Raw genomic sequence first — 22,050 nt, forward strand, 5'->3', positions numbered from 1 at the left:
AAAACTCAGTGGCACCAACAGGGTTCAGGGTGCACGAAGTGCTTCGGGCAGTCGGGCTACCTCCGCCCTGCCTCAGGGAACCAGCCTCTGCCCCATGGAACGACGCAAACAGCGACACAAATAAGACACAAAACATGCCTTTTTTCCCCCCTGGAACAACGCGAGGAGCACCAGCCGCGGCTCTGGGCACACCGAAGGCTGAGGCTCGGGCCGATCAGAGCAGGTTACCCCGAGCCCAGCAACGCCGCCAGCCCCGCCGCTCCGAGCCCGCGGGGTGGGCTCAGGCTCCGGCTCAGCCCGGCGCGGGCGGGTCCCGCCGGCCCCGGCCCCGCCCCGGCCCCGGCCCCGGCCCCGGCCGCCCCGGGCGGGTCCCGCCGCTTCTCCGCCTCCTGCGTGCCGCCGACATGGCGGAGCTGGAGGTGGGGCAGCACTGCGGGGTGCCCGAGTGCCGCCAGCTCGGTAAGGAGAGCGCGGCGGGTCCCGGCGGAGACGGGGATGGTGGGCTGGGGACAGTGCCGAGTTGCGAGGGGTGCCCCCCGATCGGGGAGTCCTCTGTGCTGCTGCAGCCCTGCGCGGCCCCGTGCCAGCGCCTGTCACCTCGGTTGTGTCACTGGGTGGTTCGTAGCCCGCTTGCCCCTTCTCACGCTTGCTGCCTTCAGTGATCTCGGAGAGTGTGACTGGAAATACAACAGCTCGGGAAGAAGCAGCAGAACCGCCTGTACCGAAAGCTTTCTGAGGGACCACTCAGATGAAGTGATCGAGATGATCGTGACCTTAGTTGCATGCTCCAGTTGCGTGGCGGTCTGTCAACATAAAATCCGAAAGATGGAAAAGCAGAGTAGTGGGCTGGACGTGGCATTTGTTGCCATTAATGACGTGGAGGAGTTCGGCAGACAGTGAAATGATTTTATGTGTAAGAATTTATGTGGTAGCCAGGGGATGTGTACAGATGCTTAGGAAGTGTGTGCAATTTTAATCACCTAAGAATAGTATGTACGATATGATGTGAAGAAGGGGCAGGATCATTATGACCAGTGGAGGAGATGCTCTCCCTTCCAAAGAGCCAGCATCTTCTCCAGTTGGCAGCCCATTAAAAAAAATGTAAATTGTCCACTGTCAGAAAATAGTGTTCTGAGTGGTCTTGCAATAAATTCAGTTTTTAACATAACTAGTAATGTTGATGACTAGCCATATGTTCCAGTGTCATAGCTTGATATTGAAAAAAAATTGAATTTAAAGCCTAATTCCAACTTCTGAAATTAATGTAAGTATAATTTACCTGCTCGTATGTTTTTGTGTAATAATAATTAGGGGAGTTAACAAAAGCCACTTTTAGCTAAAGTGTAGATGCAGTTGCTAAATATTCTTGTAAATATACCTACCCTGTGATGCTGGTAAACAAAAGTTAATAATGTGAAAATTAAGCTAGAAACTATTACCAAAACAAACAACCATGTTGTCTTAACTGAAAATAAATCTTTTTGTTTCAGATTTTCTTCCCTTTGTATGTGATGGCTGTTCAGGTATCTTTTGGTAAGTTCGTAGAATCACAGAGTGAAAGGGTCCCACAAGAGTCAACGAGTCCAACTCCCTACTCCTCACAGGATTAAAACTAAAGCATATAACTAAGTGTTATTCAGGCAATCCTTGAACTCCAACGGGCTTGGTGCCATGACCATTCCTGCGGAGCCTTTTCCAGTGCCCAACCACCCTCTCTAAGAACTTTTTCCTAATGTTCAGCCTGAACTTCCTGTGACACAGCCTCTTTCCATTTCCTCATGTTGTATGCTGGTCACCAGGATTTCCTCATCCCAGGAGAAGAATCCTCCACTTGCTGTCATTAAAGTTCATACAGTTGGTGACTGCCTAGTTCTCTAGTCTATCAAGAATCTCTCTGTGTGACTTCACCCTCAAGGGAGTTGACAGCTCTTCCTGGTTTAGAATGGTTGGTAACCATAACATGTATCCAGATTATTTATAAAAATATTAAAGAGCACTGGCACTAAAATGGAGCCCTGGGGAACTCCAGTGTCCACCAGATTGAAGCAATGGCATTAACTGTGACTCTCTAAGCCCAAACCATCAGCCATTTGCTCACCCGTTGTGCTACAGATTTGTCTAGCTGTGTGCTGGACCTTTTGTCCAGAAGACCACTCTGAGAGACAGTGTCAAAAGCTTTGCTAAAATTCAAACCACCACATTGGCTGGTTTCCCAGTGTCATATAAATGGGTGACCTTGTCACAAAAGGAGGTGGCTGATTATGTTTTCCTCTTGAAAAAAATTTGATATTTCTTGCAAGGTGGAAATCGAGGCCTGCACTTTGATTTACAGTTCAGGTTAGCAGAGGGCAGCTGAGAGAAACTCAGAGATTGGAGGCAGTTTTCACTTCTAACATATCAGAAGCCTTCAAGGGATTTCTGCCATTATGGAAGAAATTTGAAAAATCAAGCTCTGGTTGCTTTGAACTCAACTCAAGTTAAGCATGCTAATGTCTTCATTCTCTTGAAATGGTTTGTTTATCTTGAAGCATAAGTTCCAAAAGCTAAACGTTTTACATTCTGAGAAGGAATATGATCTATCCATTCAAGAAGTGAAATGCATAGGATAGAACAAACTTTGGAGAAGATTCATTATCTAATTGAAGTTTTTCCATGCTAAAACTTGTCAGATTACTCTTTAAACACTTAAATGTTTTCACATGTAAGGTTTTTTTCCTGGAATGTTGGTAACAGTGTGATATTTTCTTCTTTTTCCACAAAGCCTTCAGCACAGGAGCCGAGATGCTCATGGGTGTTCTGAGGTAATCTAATAATATGTGGCAGTCTTACATTAAAATTCCTTGCAACTTAGCTGTTTGTTTTCAGACTAGATGAATACATATGGTATATAAGTGTGAATTATTTAACTGAGAATGTAAAAGGCTTAAAAAAAATGAATCTACTCTTTTTATTCTTGTCAGAAGTAAATTGACATTGAGTAGGATGACAGTTCTTGTTCAACCTCTGAGCTAAACTTAACCATGGCAAAAGTAGCAGAGAATAGCTGGACCAGGTTTGCCCACAAAATGGAGAGCTAGCACAGATCTTTGAGAAAGCTGGTTGGGTTGGTAACTTATATCTGTAGTATCTGGTTTTTTACACAAAATATTTTGTACATACTCCTAGGTGAATGTAAGAAACAGCACTGTGAAACCTGATCAGCACAGATCTTACCCATGCTCATACAAGGACTGCAATGGAAAGGAGCTTTTGCCAGTGTTATGTCCTTACTGTGAAAAACATTTTTGTCTCAGGTGGGTGGAACAGAGTGTTTAAACATCAGTATTCATTCACTAATGTATAGAAAACACAATAGAAGTTTTACTTTGTTGTTTACAGACATCGTCATCAATCAGACCATGAATGTGAGAAGCTGGACACACCGAAACCTCGAATGGCTGCCACTCAGCAGCTTGTTCAAGATATTATAGGCAAGATATTATTTTTCTTACATTTTTTTCAGAACGCTATTTGAGTTTTTGACCTCCTTTGAGGGATCAGGTTTGACCAAATAAGAAGAAAGCATGGGAGTTCCTTGGTTGAATAGCCCTAAACTTACATGTCAACATTTAATACTGTTCATCTTAACTGAGCCAAAACAACAGTACAAGGAGAATCTCTAAAGAATAAATAGGGTGCAGGTTTCTTTCAGAATTGTTGTTTTGTCATCATTCTACAAGTACTATGCTATAATGAATTGTACCTAGCCATTTTTATTTACATATTAATCCATGTGCAAACAATGCAGTTGTGTTGGATGTTCATGTCAATCTGCTGGATCACACCTAACAATCAAGATGGCTAGAAAAGTCTGATTCTACCATGTAATGTTTCGCAGGTTTTAAACAAACTCTAGCACTGCCCAGCTGGACAGTGGGATTATGTGTAGAAAGGAGGACCTGAAATGTTGCCATATGAATGCTGTGATGGCCACAGCTGTAGAAACTTCAGAATTTGTATCTATTTGGCTTTTGCAGCCTGTGTTTACATGGTGAAAATGTTCATCTACCTTTCAATGTAAAGGAATTCTGCTAGAACAAAAAATGCTGATACATGACTTTGGGAGAAAATGAACAGACACAAAAAGGGATGGGATCCTGTGCGATACAATGAGACCCAACAGACTAAGTGGGTCTATGTCATATAATATCCTCAGGAAACTCTCAGAATGATCACACTAACAGGAATAATATTGTTCTCAGATTCTAAAAAGAGTGACGAAGTGAAAAGCAAAAAACGTAAAGGAGCAAAAAACAGTGAGACAGCAGCAAAAGTGGCATTAATGAAGCTGAAAATGCATGCATGTGGGGACAAGTCTTTGCCTCAGGTCAGTGATGTTTGTTTTCAATAATTGAATTCTCAAAGGAACTGGAAAGATTTCTAAATTGTTTGATTTTCATGGAATTCCCTCAGCTTGATTTTGGATTTAATTTTGCAAGACCACAACCCCTTCAATGTACATTTTAGCCTGGTACCCAAAAGCAGTCTCACTAGTCTTATGTCTGTTGTAAGATGTCTGTGTGGAGTTTGGAGCAGTGGAATCAAATTCTATTACTTCATAGCAGAAATGTGTTTGCCTGCCACATGGCTGTCACATAACACTGCTGGGGTAAATGGGGTCTTCTGGGAATTCTTGGCAGAAAGATGACAGCACTAAGTTTATTAAATCTTATTATTTTAGCAGAATTTGATGATCAGCAGAACATAGAATTCATTATTATACTAGAACAGGATTTCTAGAACCACTGTAGCACAATTTTGTAAGTAGTGCAGCACAGAATTTTATAGCACATCTTAGCTTGTTGTTCCTTATAACCTGGACTCTTTGTGCAGATAGTGTCAAATCTTAATACTTGGCTAGCAATATCAATATTTCAGGTCACCTAGTCCTGAAACATGTAATTGCTTGGTTTTCCCACCAAGACTGAATTCATATGTTTGGGCATTGCAGTGGACAAAGTAAATCTTATCATAAGAATGTGCCTTAAGTGTTTGAGTTTGCTAATTTTGAGAGTGTGGAGGGATGAGTATGCCAACTTAGATTGGTACCAAGATGTTTCAGGTGCAGATTCAGCTACTCACCCAGAATTAGCATCTGAAGATTGAGAGTGTTGTATATACAAAACCATTTGTATGTGTTAAAAACCCATGTGAGAAATGATTTTCATAAACTGTATAACACAATTATCCCATTTGTGAAATGGGGAGGAAGGAGGTACAGATAACAGTCAGTACAATACAGTGGGTACTGTGATAATCTTCTTACAGCTGAGGTTTCTACACAGGTAAAGGGATGATTACTTGGGCATACTCCAGGTTTGTTCAGGCCAAAAAATCTGTCCAAGTTTCACTCATTTCCTGAAATGACAAGAAAGTACCTATTCTTGGGAATTATCCAAATCTCTATGAAGGTAAATGCAGTCCCCATCTAGAAACAGTTTTTCATGTGCCCTTTACTTCGGGAGTTAGTAAAGGGACCAACAGGTATTTTAAACTTCATAAGGGTAGTAGTTAATAAGAACATTGTCACCCTAAAAAAAAGAAGTCTGACAGTAGGGGGTTTAGTAAACATTTTACTGGTTGGAGAGCAGGAAAATGAGCTTCTTCCACTGGACATCTGATGAGTGTCTGCTGATTATTTTAAAATTCAAACAGCTTTAAGAAAGGCTTTACCCCATTTTCTCATAAGGAAGCTTTGTCTTAGAGCTCATTTTAGTGGACCATTACGTTTCTTGACTGAACCATTACTTTGAGGACAGGTGGAACATGCAGGCAACTCCATGATCATCCTAGGATTCCTGGATTTTTTTTTTTTCTTTTAAATGAATGTCATTGTCAGACTGCACAGCAGAGGGCATGGCAGTGTCAGCAAACCGTTGGTTAAATCCTGCCAGAGTGGTAAGACCATCAGCTTTACCACAAGCAAAAGCTTTTCCTAAGCCTTCCTTATTTTATCTCCAGTAAGGGTGGAACACCACCCCTCAGGTGCTCAAGGGAGAATTCCAACATAATTAATTTGCCAAGTGAATCACAGGGTTTGTTTCCTGCCCACAATTCATTTGGTCCCCAGAAAATGTGACCTCCTCTGTGAAGCCCTGGCATTGTGTCTTCATCAATTGTTTTAATTTTTGTCTTATTTTTCATGTTTTTCTAGACAGAAAGAATTTACTTTCAAGTATTTTTACCAAAAGGGAACAAAGAGAAAAGCAAGCCCATGTTCTTCTGCAGTAAGTGGAGTATTGGCAAAGTGGTAGATTTTGCAGCTTCCTTAGCAAGCCTTAAAAATGACAACAACAAATCAACATCCCAAGTAAGTAAGCAATAACAAACATTTTCCAGGTTGTTGCATTTTGGTTTTAGTTTTTGTTTAGCTATTTGTGCCTCTCCCACCCCACTTCTTTCATCTTGGATAGGCAAATCCTCGTGTTAATTTCTGTCCTATTTGTTTTACAGAAACTGAGATTATGCCATACTGCCTCTGGAGAAGCCTTGCCATTTGAGCACACACTGGAAACATGGCTATCTGATAAAGACTATCCACTGTACAATGGAGGGAATATAATTCTGGAGTATCTTCATAATGATGTTCTATTTATAGAAGATACAGAATCCTACTTTAGTTAGTCAAAACATTTTCACAAAAAAAATTCCAGTATTTTTTAGAAGCATGGTATTAAAGCAAGTCCAGTTTTCTTTTTAAATCACTGGTATGCCAGAATCTGTCTTCCATTGTAAAGACACAGTTCCCATCAATTTCTCAGTTGCTTGACTGACAGAAAAACTATGTCCTGAAAGAAAAATTACAATAACTAATATTACAGATATTCACATTCAGGGAATAAATTCTTGCTCTATTAAGCTGTATAATTAAAGAATTTTTTCTTAAATTTGCTATTTATTTTTGTGTAAGTAGTGGGGACAGTATATCTTAATAAATAATGAAAATGTAAACTTGCATTGTGACAGTTTTCTGAAGGAAAGAAACAAATTATGTTAATGCAGCATCTTTTCTACATGAACATCTACATGAACAGATTTGATGGCATTTGGAAACCAGCACTGTCCATACACCAGGTTCACCTTTTCTTCTTGTAATAGTTTAAGGACATTTGGGAGGAAAGCTTTATGAAGCAGAAGTGAATTCACTCAGGTGTCTTCCTGATTGTAAATCTTACTGTGTGATTAGGTGGGGGATAAAAGATCTCAGTAAGCCTGCCAGTTATTTTGCTTTACAGTACTCTTTACTGTAGTTTTAACATGACTTAGGTATGAATAAATTACTTTACTGGATGTGGCGGGGATATCACGCAAAGGAAGATGTTTTTGGTTTCCATGAAGGAAAGGGTTTTCAGTGGCTGGGTATTTTGGAAATCTTTGTCTCCTGTCAGTGGAAAGTACAGGAGCATTTTTCTGCTTTACCCTGCCTGTCTCTCCAGTTGTTACCTTGCTTTCTAGTACAAGAGGAATAGTTCCCTTTTCCCTTGTTACTTACTTTCCTCCCTTTCATCTTCAATTGTCTATTCATCTTTCTTTTAATCTTAGGCTGCTATCGTAAAGAATATGTATTAAGAGCCAACCAGCCTTGTGGAACCAGTGAACTGGGAAGAGCCCTAAACAGAACTTTTTTCCCACCCTGTTGCTACAAAGCAAGTGAAAAATACTTCTGTGCAACAGGGTCATTTTTTTAGCAGAAAATCTTCTGCTAAGTCTTTAAGAGTTTTCTACTTACACCCTTCCTCCTGCCCTTGATTTTTCTGCTGTAGCATTTGCAGAAAAAATAACTGAAATAACGTTTTTAGGGATAAAGAGAAGATAGACTTGGGATGCAGGCTGTAAATCTTTGAGGCGACCTCAAAGGTTTTACCAGCATGGTTGCTTTCATCAATTGCCAGTAATGGCTAAGAGCTATCAGCCTGTAAATGACAGTACAAACATGGCAAGTCACAGTTGATAAGACTCCAAAAAGTTTTCACTATCATCTTATTCCAGGAATGTGTCTAGGATTGTACACACAAGCTCATTCCAGGTAGTTTTCAGAAAGTGAGAAGCAAAACCAAATTAGTCTGACAGATAAATAATTGAGACAAGATGAAAACTCCACCCTAATCAATGGTACTAGGAACAAAAGCAGAAACTTTTCCAGACCTCTAGGTTGTTGCATAAGTAAGAACTGCTCTCATTTTACCATTTTAGATTCCAACATGCCTTTAAACAAACAAAACAAAACACTAAGTAAACTCATTATCTTAGCACATTTTCATACAGAAAATTCAACAACTACATTTGAAAAAAAAAATGAAAATACTTTGGAGGAGTCAGTTTGCATTTGAAACCACTGTTAATTTTACAGGTCTGTGCTTAGAAGGTGTTGAATTGTTTCACTTCTAAGTTAATAAACAGAACTTTATCTACTAGCAGAAGTTAAAGCAAAAAAAAATATATGTAAAGGAAAAGGAATTTATCAAAAGAAATACTTCCCGATTTTACAACAAACAGTACTTTCAGCCAAACTACAAAAATACGTGAATATCAAGCATTTTAGTTGTTCTAGCTGTAATTTTAGAGAATGCACAAGGTCAAGGATTTACAAACGTTTTGTGAGATGCTGTGGTAGCAGGTCCTGGCCTTTTTCTAGTTCAAACATTGCTGCAAGGTTGCCTGACATATGTTTGTAACATATGCAAAAGTGTGGAAAGGGTTTTATTAACACCGAGAGTTCAATTCTGCTTGGATACGTGACATGTTAGATCGGCTGGGCAATATTGTACTAAACAAGAAATAATATATCACACTAAGAAAGCAGGCAGTAATTTCTCATACTTTTATTTTCACAATTTTCTTTTCATGTGTCTGTTTTGGAAAAGTATGCACCCTGGGGTGTGATCAGTCTGGTTTGCAGACTTTTTCTATCAATATGTCACCTCTGTTCATCCAGTTTATCAGGTGACATATAAAAATACACCTTGCAGCTTACTTTTTCTCCTAGTAGCCTCATATATAAAATACAAAATTCCATTTCAGCTGGAATAGAAATTGTGGTTTGGATTAGGAAAATTCTTACACTTGTTAGGAGAGAACTTCAGGCATTCCTGTTTTACTTTTGCTGATTTTAAGGTGGATGCACAATTTGAAATCTCCTGTTAAACTCTTGCTGTAATGTTAAGTATACATTAATGATGTCAAAAAAAAAAAACAAAAAAAACAACGTTTTTCATAACATTCATGCAGACTAGATTGTACTTAGATTGTACTAAGGCATGTTCAGCTGCTTGCCTCAACAAAAACTGATCTGAGCCAAAGTGCCTCTCTTCAGTGGTTTGTGCGATTTTGGTAAAACCTTGTAAAGAATGATTTGAAAAATAATCAATAAAACCACAGCTTATCATCTCTGTAGTTCTTTAATGACTGTGAATACTTTAAAAAGCAGAAAGCAGGTTTATTCTTGTTTATGAGATGGGAAGGAGGAAATGTGGAATTGCACAGTGACTTGCCCCACACAACAGATTCAGTGAGAATGGAAACTGTCAGTGATGTGGAAAAGACAAAACTAACCCCCTTTGGCCTAGCTGTGCATTAAATTGGCATTGGGGCAATAGGGTAAGACTGCTTCTTTTGGTGTGGTAGACATTTTATGATTATTTTGAGTGTAAAGCAAATTGCAACCCTTGCCCTGTTTAGCCAGATCACCATTTTACATAGGACAGTGAATAATCAGCTGCAATTTGTGAGGACAAAACAAGCCCGCAGTGTTTTGCCTTTACCTGACTGCAAAAAATAGGCTCAAAAGACCACAGGGGGAAAAAAAATGAAACTGGTATCAGTCAGGCTTAGGAGGTTTTTTTCTTCTGTATGATTTTAACTAATATTAAAGATGCTTCAGTTGCACTGCAATTGCTTTAAGAATTTGTTGACTGTGAACTCGCCCTCCATGAGCATTCTAAGGCACTGACACAGGTTCCCACAGATGATGCGGATGCCACCCCTGGAAGGGAGCAAGGCCGGCTGGATGGGGCTCTGAACAACCGGCTCTAGTGGAAGGTATCCCTGGCCACGGCAGAGGGGTATGATCTTTATGATCTTTAAAGCTCCTTGCAACCCAAACCATCCTTTCTATGACTCTATGTTCTATGATAAACTTCAATCGCGTGCTCCATGGGAGAGCATATGCGGTATCTCCGCCGTGCCAAGTCCGATTACTAACAAGAAGTCTCCATCCAAGTCTAATTTCAACACTCCCCGGTGAACTTTGGCAGCGCCGGCGCCGAGGCGGCGCCGCCCGGCCGGGCTCCCTCACGCGCAGGCGCGGGCGCCCCCGAGCGGCGGCGGCGGCGGCGGCGGGCCCGCGGCCTCGCGCGCGGCGCCTGCGCGTGGGCGGGAGCGGCGGCGCTGGGGGCGGGGCGCGCGGCCGCCATTTCGGGCGCCGTGCGGGGCCGCGCGCACGGCCCGCCCCGGGCCGCAGGACGCGCAGCCTGCTTCCTCGTTTGAGCTGTCCCTAAACAGGGGAAGGAAAAAACCTCGGATTTGTACAGAAAAAGGAAGAAAACATGGCATAGTAATTTTTGGTAATAATCTCTCCTCTTGCTAGGCTCTTTATCTCGGGAAAGATGGCAGATCCCTGGCAAGAATGTATGGATTATGCAGTTGGTTTAGCAAGGAAAGCTGGGGAGGTATGTATAAGCTCTTTATAAATAATAAGGTGATTTATTGAGTCTAATATGTATATAGCTTTTGAAGGAGGTTGGTGCTGGAATTTCTTTTGAAGAGTGTTTTATCAAAAACCTAAATGGACAGAATAGTTTGTGATGCTGAAGTGCAAGATTAGAGTGTCTTTTATGTTTGGAACTCGGTTAACTTAAGAAAACAACTGTGCACTTTTCTTTATCTTGGAATCCATTTAAAGACTTAAGAGTAACTTGTTCCCTAAGTTTGATTTAAGAAATAAAATTCAGAATTGTGGTTAACAAAGAGCATTTTGATTTTCACCCTTAAACTACTCTTGTCTGCCTTAGTATTTCACCACCTAAAAGCTGGTGACAGTCTTTTCTTGTGAACACCTCAATCAGCTTTGTACTTTGAACATCTCAACCAACTTTGAGCCTTGTTGATGGCACTCAATACCGTATTGTGTTCTCTCCATCCTTGGAAGTGTCCAAGGCCAGGCTGGACCGAGCTCTGAGTCTGGTCTAGTGAAAGGTGTCCCTGCCCATGGCAGGAGAGCTGGAGCTAGATGGTCTTTTAAGCTCCTTCCACCCCAAACCGATCTGTTTGCTTCTCTTCATGAAGACTGCTTTGCTTCTGAAAATAAGAACCATCCCTTACAGTGGTGATATTTTGCCATATGAGGTTTAAGGTGGCTTAGAACAATAAAAAGTTTGTACATCTTGTCAAAGCCTTAGCACGCGTGGTTACCAAATGTTTTGGTTCTTAGTAGCTCTTCTTAGTATATTTGAAGGCTGTGGCAACCAATCAAGATGGCACATGTAATAATTCAGTCCCCTGGAGCCGCAAAGTCTGTGGAACATTTTCTCTGCAACAACCTCATTAAAGTTTTCCCTCAGAAAATCTGAGTTACAGTAAAATAATTCTATGGGCTGTGAGGCATGGGTTCTTGCTTAAGCTGATACTGGTAGTTTTAAGCTCATAAATGCAGGGTCTGGCTAAAAATACCTGACTTCAGCTCAGTGTTAGGTGTTTTATTCAATTCTGATATTTAAATTTATAAATCTAAAACTTGTCCTTACAAAATGGACTCCAGTCTCATCTATCTGGAGATTCTCCTTTTGTGCTTAGATTTAAAGTCATGTTAAACTCTGTAGGGACTAGAGATGCAAGTTCCAGCTCCTGCAGTTAAATCCAGGTTATGTCACTGCTTGTGTTTTGTGTGTGCACTACAGAAAATTACTGTAAAAATTATGCTTGTTTTTTCAAAAACTAATATTTCCCATATTGTTAACAGTGCAAGATTTTTTTCTATTTGTTTTTGTTTCAACAGATAATCCGTGGAGCACTCAAAGAAGAAATATCTGTTATGACTAAAAGTTCACCTGTAGATCTAGTGACAGAAACTGATCAAAAAGTAGAAAACTTCATTATTTCTTTGATAAAAGAAAAGTATCCTTCTCACAGGTATGGCTTGTTGTATGCTTTTGACAGAAGAAAAGTGGAAAGTTTGTGATTTTGCGTGGTAAAGTCTTACTATAACAGGCATGCTGGCAAGTTGTAGCAATACCTTCGATAAATTAAGTATTTTAGAGTAGTAGTGGGTTGAGGTTTTGCCCAGGTCTGTAGCAACAAAATGAGGTGTCCCCAGGTCTGCAGACATGAGACAAAACTTAGGCTGAAAGTCACTTCCAGTTGAGCCAACTGTAATACGCTTCCTGATTATTGTGTGGGAAAGTCAAAGGTAGCCCCAGGAGACCTGCAACCCAAATTTCTTGTCTGCTTTTGAAACTAGTGTGACTTTGCTGTCTGTGTTGGGTGGGTCCTGTGGAACTGTGTGCCTTTGGCATATCTCATACAATTTTACAACATAACATATCCTTAAAAGAAGATAGGATATTCTTCTGCATGACAGACTGTCATATAACATACTGGTTTTCTTAATTGCCGTTCCCCTTTTTTCCCCCCTTCTTCTGTCCCTCTTTATAGCCCTGTTCCCCACCCCCTGAGAAATGCATTCTTGAAGGGTAATCTGTATGTATTTTGCTTACATGTCTGTCTTTAGCATTTTGTCATAATGGCTCAAGTTTAAAGTCAGTTTACTATTTTTTTCTTTCATTTTCTTGGGGATTTTGTTAGTGTAGCTGTGTATGTCAAATATAAGAAATTTATACAGAACTGGAACAACTGAGGTGGTGCAAAGGTTCAGTAACCAAATTAGTATAAGCATACAGACTTGTGGAATGACATTGAAATAACAGTTTCTGTGACACTGATAAGCATTTCAGAATATATTAGCTTATTTTTACTTTAGGTAACCAATGTCACATTAGACATAATGGTGCTGAACTTCCTAGTGAATTACTCATCCACTCATATTCAGTCTCGTTTTTCTGAAGGTCTGCTGCTTTTTGGAAACATGCTGTTTCTCTCTGATTAGTCATCTTCACTTCGGTAGTTAATCATAAAACTCCCAGTCAATATTAAAGAGATCTCATTTGTTTCCTCACAGCAGTTATTTTCCATGTTTTTGGAGGAAAGCACGTGTTTGCTGCAAACTTTTCATAGGTTGTGTAATATGTGATAAATTGTAACAACCTGCAAAAGTCCTCAAAGAGAATTCCTCCCACTTAGACTCATTCTAATAATTTTGCAGTCTAAAACACTTTCCTGAGCAGCAAAACTTGTGAAATTTGGGGTGCTGTGGCACTATGGGTTCTGGGGTTTAGTACTGTGGCTGAGCATGCACTCACCCATCTTCTTCAGGAGCTCTGGTTTGAGTTTCATCCCTTTATCAATGGTTTTTGTCATGCTTGTAAAACAAAAGCTTTGAGATTAACAACTGACTGTCATATTAGGGTTGAAATCAGTCTTCAAATTTAACAGTTGCTTCAGTGTTCTAACCAGGTACGTAAGACCACAGAGGTGTTCTTCACTGAAAATACAAGGTACAAAATAATGTTGTATAAGCTGAAAGGTGTATACATTCTGGACAAAATTTGATGATGCTGTTACTGGAAAAAAATTATGAAAAATCAATGTTCTGAATGCTAAATTCTGGTTGATATATAAAATTATTTTCTCCGCATATTGTGCTTATCCTTGACATCATAAATATTCATACCAGCTTGGTCAGATATGGTTGGTGCTTTCTGGAGAAATACTCTATTTCTCAGCTTCTTGTGTATGATCACTGGTAGTCAGAGCTTCATCTCACTTTTAAGAATTTCAATGTCAAGGACAATGTTGTAATTCAGACATGTTAAACAATTTCTAAATGTGTTTCTACTGTAGCTTTATCGGCGAGGAATCTGTTGCAGCTGGAGAGGGCAGCATTCTGACAGATAACCCCACATGGATTATAGACCCTATTGATGGAACTACCAACTTTGTACACAGGTCCACCTTTCATTTTTTTTATGTTAGCAACCTCAACTGATTACCCTTTTTTCTTTCTCCAGTTCCATGAAAGGAAAGTTGTTTCTTATTTTTAAAGTGCTTTAAAAAAGATACTATGAACCTGTTAATACTTAAACTTTGCTACTTATTGAGAGCCATTGGGCAGTCTTTACAAGCATTTTAATATTCCTGTGAGTATTGTAATAGTTTTGCTCTGTTACCTACATCAGTTGTTCTATATGAGGTCTATATTTTATAGCAGGGTTCAGCAGCCTTTGGCATGGATTTCAAAGATAGGTGGGCAGATTTCAACAGGAACAGGTTTCAGAATGAGAAGTTGTAGCATCATCAGAAAGGGAATAAAAGCTTCAGGTGCTGATTTCTAAGAATTTTCAAATCCATTGAGATCTGGGAGCCCCAGCTATGAAGGAAAGCAGGATATCACCAGTGATATTTCACACCAAAATGAGGAGGGGATTTAAAAGTAACACGGATAGCCTTTTCCTTACATTTTTTAAATGTCATAGATTTTGGCCCCAGTGAGCTTTTCTGAGTCTGCTTGATTTCAGTTTTGAAATGACTGCCACTATGTGCACAATGGCTTTCAAACACCTTTGAATCCTACTAAACATGTTCAGAAAGTTACAGGAAAAGAACTCATTCTGCTGAATCTACAGGCTTAAAAGTTCGTATTTTTTGCAGAAAAATAAAAGCAAATGTCTAGGAATTGAAAAAAAAAAGTAAAAATTAATTAATTGGTTGTTTGTTTCAAACTTAGACTGAGATGCAATCCACCATGTTTTACATAATCCCACTGTCTTCACCCTTCCTGCATTCTTCAGTATCTGTCTTTGTCATGGCTTTGGTGGAGAAAGGGGAAGTGGTGGTAGAGGTAACATGGTTCTTTTTATGAGACCATTTTGGTCAGCTTGTTCCTTCTGAGAAATATTAGTAGCATAGAGGTTTGTTTGCATTCTTTGGCTATAAAAAACAGTCCCTAGGCTAGGAACAGCTGTAACAGGAATGGCAGCCCCTACTGGGTAGAAAACTTTCTGTTTCAAATGGTAATCAGTGTTGCTGGCTCTATTTTCAGCTAAATCATGCAAATTTCAGAAAACTTGATTCTGTATAGTCCAAGTTTGTTTTTGAAATATGCATTACATTTAGCTGAACACTGTCTTTATTAAGAGTAAGCATGGTAATTAAGGGAATTTAGTATTTCATCATAAATTAGTGAAATGTTTTGTTTTGTAGGTTTCCATTTGTGGCAGTTTCAATTGGCTTTGTTGTAAACAAAAAGGTATACTTTTTATTTTTTTTATATCTATTCAAATTCAAATTAATTGTTTGTTTCTAGTACAACTAAGTTCTGTAATTTCCTATTTCACAGGAAATAGGAATAAAGGGAAAAACCCCTCAAGATATTTTTTCTTTTTCTTGCAGATAGAGTTTGGAATTGTGTATAGTTGTATAGAAGACAAAATGTATACTGCCAGAAAAGGAAAAGGTGCATTTTGCAATGGTCAGAAACTTCAAGTATCAGGCCAAGAAGGTAAGCTGAACTGAGTAGCTTTTTTATAGGAATTACCAGATTGCAAGTGAGACAAGAGATATTTGGGACCTGGATATATTAGTATTTCTTCGCTCATAGTTTTGTTTTGCAAGACTTTCTTTGGCTGTCTAGTTTTGAGAAACGCGTTTTATGTTCTCTTTGATGCATATGATGTGATCTGTGTTGAGAAAAACCTTTTATGTTCTCTTTGATGCATATTATGTGATTTGGGCAAAATCAGGACTCGACAATTGAAGATTTTCTTTCCCATATATTGTCGTTCTGTTAGTTTGTTTCTTTGTTTTTAATTCCCTGTATGTCTGCAATCTGTTGGAGATTTTTCTTTAAACAAATCTGCCAAACAATTCAGCTTCTCCCAGGTGTGACCTATTGATTTAAGTCAGTACCACTCTTCCATGCTTACAACCCTACATCAAGTAAAATTAATGCTTCAAATAACATCTTCAAGTATCTCAAGACTGTTTTAAATTTTATAGCAATAGAATTCTATATAGTACTGGCACTGATTAAAGTGTATGCACAGTTGGAGCAGATCATACTTCCTGTATTTTTTTCTTGCAATTTTCCAAATAATAATAGATTTTTATGTTTGATGTATGTAGTATTTTATTAAGATATCTCCCTTGTATTCAGTCTTGCAAGAAAGCAATGAAGTAAACTCTGCTAGTTACTGTGACTATTTAAGTTGTGCTGTTGGAAGAGTGAGGTTTTGTTTCTTTTCCAGACATTACAAAATCCCTTTTAGTGACAGAATTGGGGTCAAATCGTGATCCAGAGGCTATAAAAATAATTCTTTCTAATATGGAAAGACTTCTCAGTATTCCTATTCATGGGTAAGATGCTTTCTATTTTTATATATATTTATATATACTGACAGTGGTAAATATGATAATTTTTAGAGCTTTGATTGCAACACGTTAAATATGAAATGATTTAAATGTTTCTGTCTGGTAGCTTCCACAGAGAAGCTGTGTTTAACTTTTTCAACCTGAGACATGCAGAAGAGAGCCCTAACAATCAGTGTTGAGAAACAAAACATGTTTGGGCTTGCAGGACTACAAAGTGTTGTATTTACTAGTTTAAAAAATTAAATACAATTTTGTGCCTTTTTTTTTTTGCCCGCCTAGATAAAACTGGATGAACAGAAGCTATATAACATTTCTTAATTTCCTTTCCTTGTAGTAATGAAAATTGTTTTATATATATAAGACAAAAGTAGGTCTCCCTTTCCTCTTTGAAAACCATACAATTTTGATTTGTCTGAGTAGTTTAAATTGTCCATAAACTGCTCTTATTTTGGTTGCATTCCCTGCTTTTTCTCCTCCAGATGAGCAAAGGTCTACATTTCCACAAACCATCTTGTATAAAGTTGGTTTCAGTAGACAGTTTTTTGTTACTCAACCCTATCTGTCTTTCTGATCTAGCAAGTTTTATGCTAAGATTCTCAGGATTCTTGTTTTGACACTTAACACATAGCATAAATTATTTAACAACATCAGAAGACTTTTTGAAAGTAGCAAAAAATCTAAGATGTAAGTAGGAAATACATGTTAGATGTGTTGCGAATTCAACTTAGCAAGTGTGACTTGTATAAAAAATTGTAGTTATTTCAATTAACAGTAGACTGTAAATTGTACATTAAATTACATCAGTAAACTGTACATTAAATTGTGACTGATAGCAGCTAAACTATTGCAAGAAGCAACCTAACTCCAATCTCAAACTATTGTTTACATATAAAATGCCCAAGTACATTGACATTTCCAAAAGAAACTGGATTTTGTGACACAAGGGTTTGATGGAAGTTATCCAGACCAAATTTATGCTATGTAATTTGTTTTTTATGACTACTGTTAGAGGGTTTGGCAAGTCAGATGTTTACTGAGCATCAGCAGAGAAACTGAAAAAAAAAAAAAAAAAAGAGTTTTCAGCACTGAAAAGTGTACACTTTCCTTGAATTCTGCTATTCAAAGAGCAGAATAGACTGTTACTGTTTACTGTTTCATGGGAAGTTATCTTCCATAATAGGTACATAAGGAATCATTTAAGATGTGTTTAAACAAAAATTTATTTACAGAATTTGTAAATGTAATTTCTAGAAATTTGCTGTATTTTGAAATTCTTCAAGCTATTTAAGCAACACTTTGTTCCCATTTTTTTATATTTCACTGCAGCATTTCATCATGCCTGCCCTAGTTCAGTTCACTTCCATCATGAAATTTCTGTGTTCTCTGTGTTGTCTGTTACACACACTGTAACTTTTTTGCAAACTCTTTTCAGTTAAAACATCTTTGTATCTCTTTTAGGATTAGAGCTGTTGGTACAGCAGCTGTGAACATGTGCCTTGTGGCAACTGGTGGAGCTGATGCCTATTACGAAATGGGGATTCACTGCTGGGATATGGCCGGAGCTGGAATCATTATTACTGAAGCTGGTGGAGTACTGCTGGATGTAACAGGTAAATACATGGGCCTGCACAATACTTCTTTGTCCTTTTAAATGGCTAATAGGGAACAAAATATAGCTGAAATGAGAAGGCAAGAAGTTCTTTTCAGTCCTCTTTCCAAGCTACCACTGCTGAGCAGTTCCCAACCCCTTAATAGATGAAGAACGGGTTAATTGTATGCTCTTAAGCAAGAAGAAAAGCTTTACTCCCTTGGCTGGACTTCTGGAAAAGTGAAAAAAGACAGTAAACATACACTGAAGAGAATTTAAATGCAGCTCATATGAGTTACCTGTTATGTTAAATGTATTTTTGTCCAGAGGAAAAATTTGGTCCTAAATAATAATGTATAATTTACACTCAATTTTTTCAGTGCTTATTTTCATACCAACTTTTAATTTTTTTTTAATATAAACTGGTTGCTTTGTTTGCTTTGCTGTCTAGGTGGACCATTTGATTTGATGTCTCGAAGAATAATTGCAGCAAGTAGTCAAGCTATCGGAGAGAGAATAGCCAAAGCACTTCAAGTAATTCCTCTTAGAAGAGATGATGCAACCAACTGAACACCAAAGCTGCACCATAAATGTCCTTATCTAATGTTGTCTCATTTTCCCACATGGTGATCTTCTGCCTTGAATAGATGGTAGTCTTTCAGTACTGGTGTGGCTGCTAAGTAGAGCTTTGAGATTGAACAGCATTTTAAGCAAGCTTTAACTGTGGAGTATTTTATTTAACATCACAATTAGATAAAAATCTAGGAAAATAAGCAAAATATGCAACTAGTATTTTCAAGTACTATACTGGAACACATAGCAAGAGATTCTTTGATGTATAGATAAATAGAGATCTCTAGTTCTGTAAGTGACAAAAACAAAACCCACTGTCCTAACACCACATCACCACATCTGATCCTGAACCCAAAAAGATGAAGGCATTACTGTTTATCCATTCTTTGTCTGGTCTCCAGTGTATCCATTTCCTTACCTCATTGCACTTTTTGTTGAGATGGTTCACACATTTCCAAACCTCTTGGTTGCTTGTGGTTTTGGCTACAATTTAAAGCCTTTATTATTTATTGGTTTTGTAGTCCTCATTCTACCTTTCCAATGGTAGATGGACACAATCTCTTCTTTAGCCTCATATGTGGCCAGTACATTTGCAAATCCATTACAATTTTGAAAATAAGTTATTGTGCCAGAAAATATGTTCATCTTCCAGAATTAAGTTCTGAGCACACCTATCACCAAATGTACTTACTTGAAATTAAGATGCAGTATAATTTACATTTTGTTAACTGTGATTGGGTTTCTTCATCGATGAGAGTGCTTCAAAGTCTAAGGCATCATTAAATCCAAGACAATTTTTAGTACTTCAGCTGGCAAAAAAAAAAAAAAAAGCCCATAGCCAATATTTTTACATAACTTTATAATTTTTCATAAAAATAAAAGCTACAAAAGCAGTGACCAACCAGGACCAGGTTTCCATTGTGTTTTACAGAATGTACACAGAGGAACATATATACCTGAACCTAAAGGGTTTATAAATTAAGAATTATTAGTGATTTAATTCTAGATGTCAGTTGTTGTAAACTTTGAAAATTGTACCAGTTCTCTGCATTTTTGTATTTAAGATTGTTAAAGCATCGGTGCACTAGATGATAATTAATGCACTTTAAAAAAAAATATGTCAGGTTTTTAGACTGATTTTTTTTTTGTGTGTGTGTTTGTTTAAAAAGAAAGTTAAGTCATTGGTTACTTAGTTAAGAAGCAGCAGTGCTTTGGAAAACCTGATTTTTTGTACTGCTGTCCCACTATTTTTACTTTGAAAAATGGTATATTGATATTTCATCAGATTGCATATTTTAAATGTCAGGTTTTTATATCAGTTGATTTTTGCAAATTTTTCAGAAACACTTAATTTTTAGATGTATCTAATGCCAGATGATTATTGTTAACAAGGTCAGCCTCCTATTTAAAAGTCTTCCCAAAAAGCCAGACTTAAAATTACTTTGCTTTTTAAATTCCTGTTGAGAAGGATATAAACCTTTTGAGCATTTCACTGTAACTTTATTGCTGTACACAATACATGTGGGATCGTTGTTATTTTTGAAATGTCTACTGTACCATTTCTGTGGCTTTTGAATAACAAAATCTGCATAACTTTATTTGTGAAATGGAGATACGTCTAAAAAGTACTTAAGATGGGAGAAGATGTTAGAAATAAATACACTTTAGCAGCAGTGGCTTTAGCTGTGTTTCCTTAGTATTCATCAGGTCCAGTGCTGTGACGCATCAAGCTGGATCTGTGGGCCTCAAACTGTTGGAGTTGAACACCACTTCTTGGCCTTTGATGTGCACAGATCATAAAGTGTTGTGCCTTTAGATGTAGGATTATGTGTGCACCTCCAGTTGGGTTTTGGAGCAAATATTTCAACTTATTCCAGTGAGATCATGGTTCATTAATCATCTCCAATCTCAAACTTCAGACTTAAACTTTATGGGTTATCTTGCCAGTCATTTGTCTTAGAGGTCTATCAGCTGGTTGAAGCATGTGGCTTTCTCATTGTTAGGTTTCCCAATAATGTTATCTGAGGAAAATATTTTTATGATTTTCTTATCTTGACCCTCTTCACTCTATTTGTGTTGGAAACTAGCCATTTTGCTAAACATTATCATCTCAGATACCTCTTCAATATGTGCCCACTTCTTTTGTCATGTGAAAGGACACTGAAATGTAATTATTGAGTTTAAAGACATTTCATCTCTGATCTGGTCAGTAATTTAGCAAGTTTTTGTAATAAAACAAGTTGAGATTGCTTTGTATTCAAAATCCTTCTGAGACTTACATATGAGGTAGTCCCTGAGTGTTCAAAACTATTAGAGGTGGTTTTGTTGCTTTGAAAGATGGAGTGGCAGAATTAATCCTCTTAGATTTTTAAAAATAATTTTAGGATAAAATTATATATCTACAAGATAGCTCTTGCTGGGCAATGAGACAATTGGGTAGGAAGGGCAGTTACCACAGATTGAACAGACGAAGTGTCAAATTAAGGTCATGAATATTCCTCATGAAGGATCAACTATACAGGAAAGTTTGTTGCATAGGTTTTTAGTGAATAATGCAGGACTTCAGCTGGAAAATTCCACTGTGGTTTGAAATCAGCTCTGAGTGAAGAACACTCAAAATTTACAGGTGCAAGAGGATCAAGTGGACAGAGTCAGCAACTGGAGCAAGTGAAAAAAATTTTTAAAACTACTACTGGAAATTAGAGAACTATATAAGCAAATTTAACCAGTCCCTTTACCTTTACTTTGAGTATTTAAGTGGTAAATATTGTCACTACAGTTACTACAGAGTCTACTGCTCTACAAAGGTCTTCAGGGGAGGGAACTGATTTTTACTCTAAACCTAAAACAAGTAGTACTGCAAAATAGGTAATAGTGACTTCTAGCACTGCTGTACATGCAGGAGCCTTCATCTACTGTCCTGGCAATGATCCGTCACTGGCCCTCTCCATTTATTGATTTGCTGATAATTTGTGATTGTTTCCTGTGACAGCCTGCAGGGCTTTGCTCTAGCTGCAAAGCAGAGGATTCCAGTAGATGTAATCCTGCAGAGCTCTTCCCAGTGTGAAATATTGCTATAGTCACAAAAGGCTTCAGGCTCTTGTCCAGCCCCCTCTATAGCCCTGCAGAAAATCCCTCCTCTGCCTCCCTCCCCATTCTGGAATATGAACTCTCCCTCATATCTGTGGGATAAAGCTGTGGTTTAATTTTGCTTAGTCTAATGTCCATGCGAACTAGGCATTCTGACTAGATATAAAATGTCATCTTGTGGCCGTGGTATTTAAGCATTTTAAATAAGGAACATCTCTTCCTGTGGTTCTTCCCATCTTCTCAAAGCCAGCTGCTGATTCATTTCTATTCATTACCTGTGA

At 38.2% G+C, this 22,050-nt stretch overlaps 2 protein-coding genes across 2 annotated transcripts; both read left to right on the forward strand.

Moving 5' to 3' along the window:
- The first annotated feature begins 339 nt into the window (after nt 1-339).
- ZFAND1 (zinc finger AN1-type containing 1) lies at nt 340-6,994 on the forward strand. Its single transcript, XM_021550542.2, has 8 exons — nt 340-459; nt 1,491-1,533; nt 2,762-2,801; nt 3,166-3,293; nt 3,379-3,470; nt 4,242-4,366; nt 6,194-6,349; nt 6,493-6,994. Exons 1-8 carry the CDS (start codon nt 405-407, stop codon nt 6,661-6,663), a joined length of 810 nt encoding a protein of 269 aa, XP_021406217.1. The 5' UTR covers nt 340-404; the 3' UTR covers nt 6,664-6,994.
- A 3,485-nt stretch (nt 6,995-10,479) lies between these two features.
- IMPA1 (inositol monophosphatase 1) lies at nt 10,480-19,220 on the forward strand. The gene is made up of 8 exons (XM_021550555.3): nt 10,480-10,706; nt 12,032-12,165; nt 13,993-14,097; nt 15,352-15,397; nt 15,541-15,649; nt 16,395-16,503; nt 17,977-18,128; nt 18,558-19,220. The coding sequence occupies exons 1-8, from the start codon at nt 10,644-10,646 to the stop codon at nt 18,674-18,676; spliced, it is 837 nt and encodes a 278-aa protein (XP_021406230.2). The 5' UTR covers nt 10,480-10,643; the 3' UTR covers nt 18,677-19,220.
- The last annotated feature ends 2,830 nt before the right edge of the window (nt 19,221-22,050 follow it).

Source organism: Lonchura striata, chromosome 1 (genome assembly GCF_046129695.1).
Source record: "Lonchura striata isolate bLonStr1 chromosome 1, bLonStr1.mat, whole genome shotgun sequence".
NCBI lineage: Eukaryota > Metazoa > Chordata > Aves > Passeriformes > Estrildidae > Lonchura > Lonchura striata.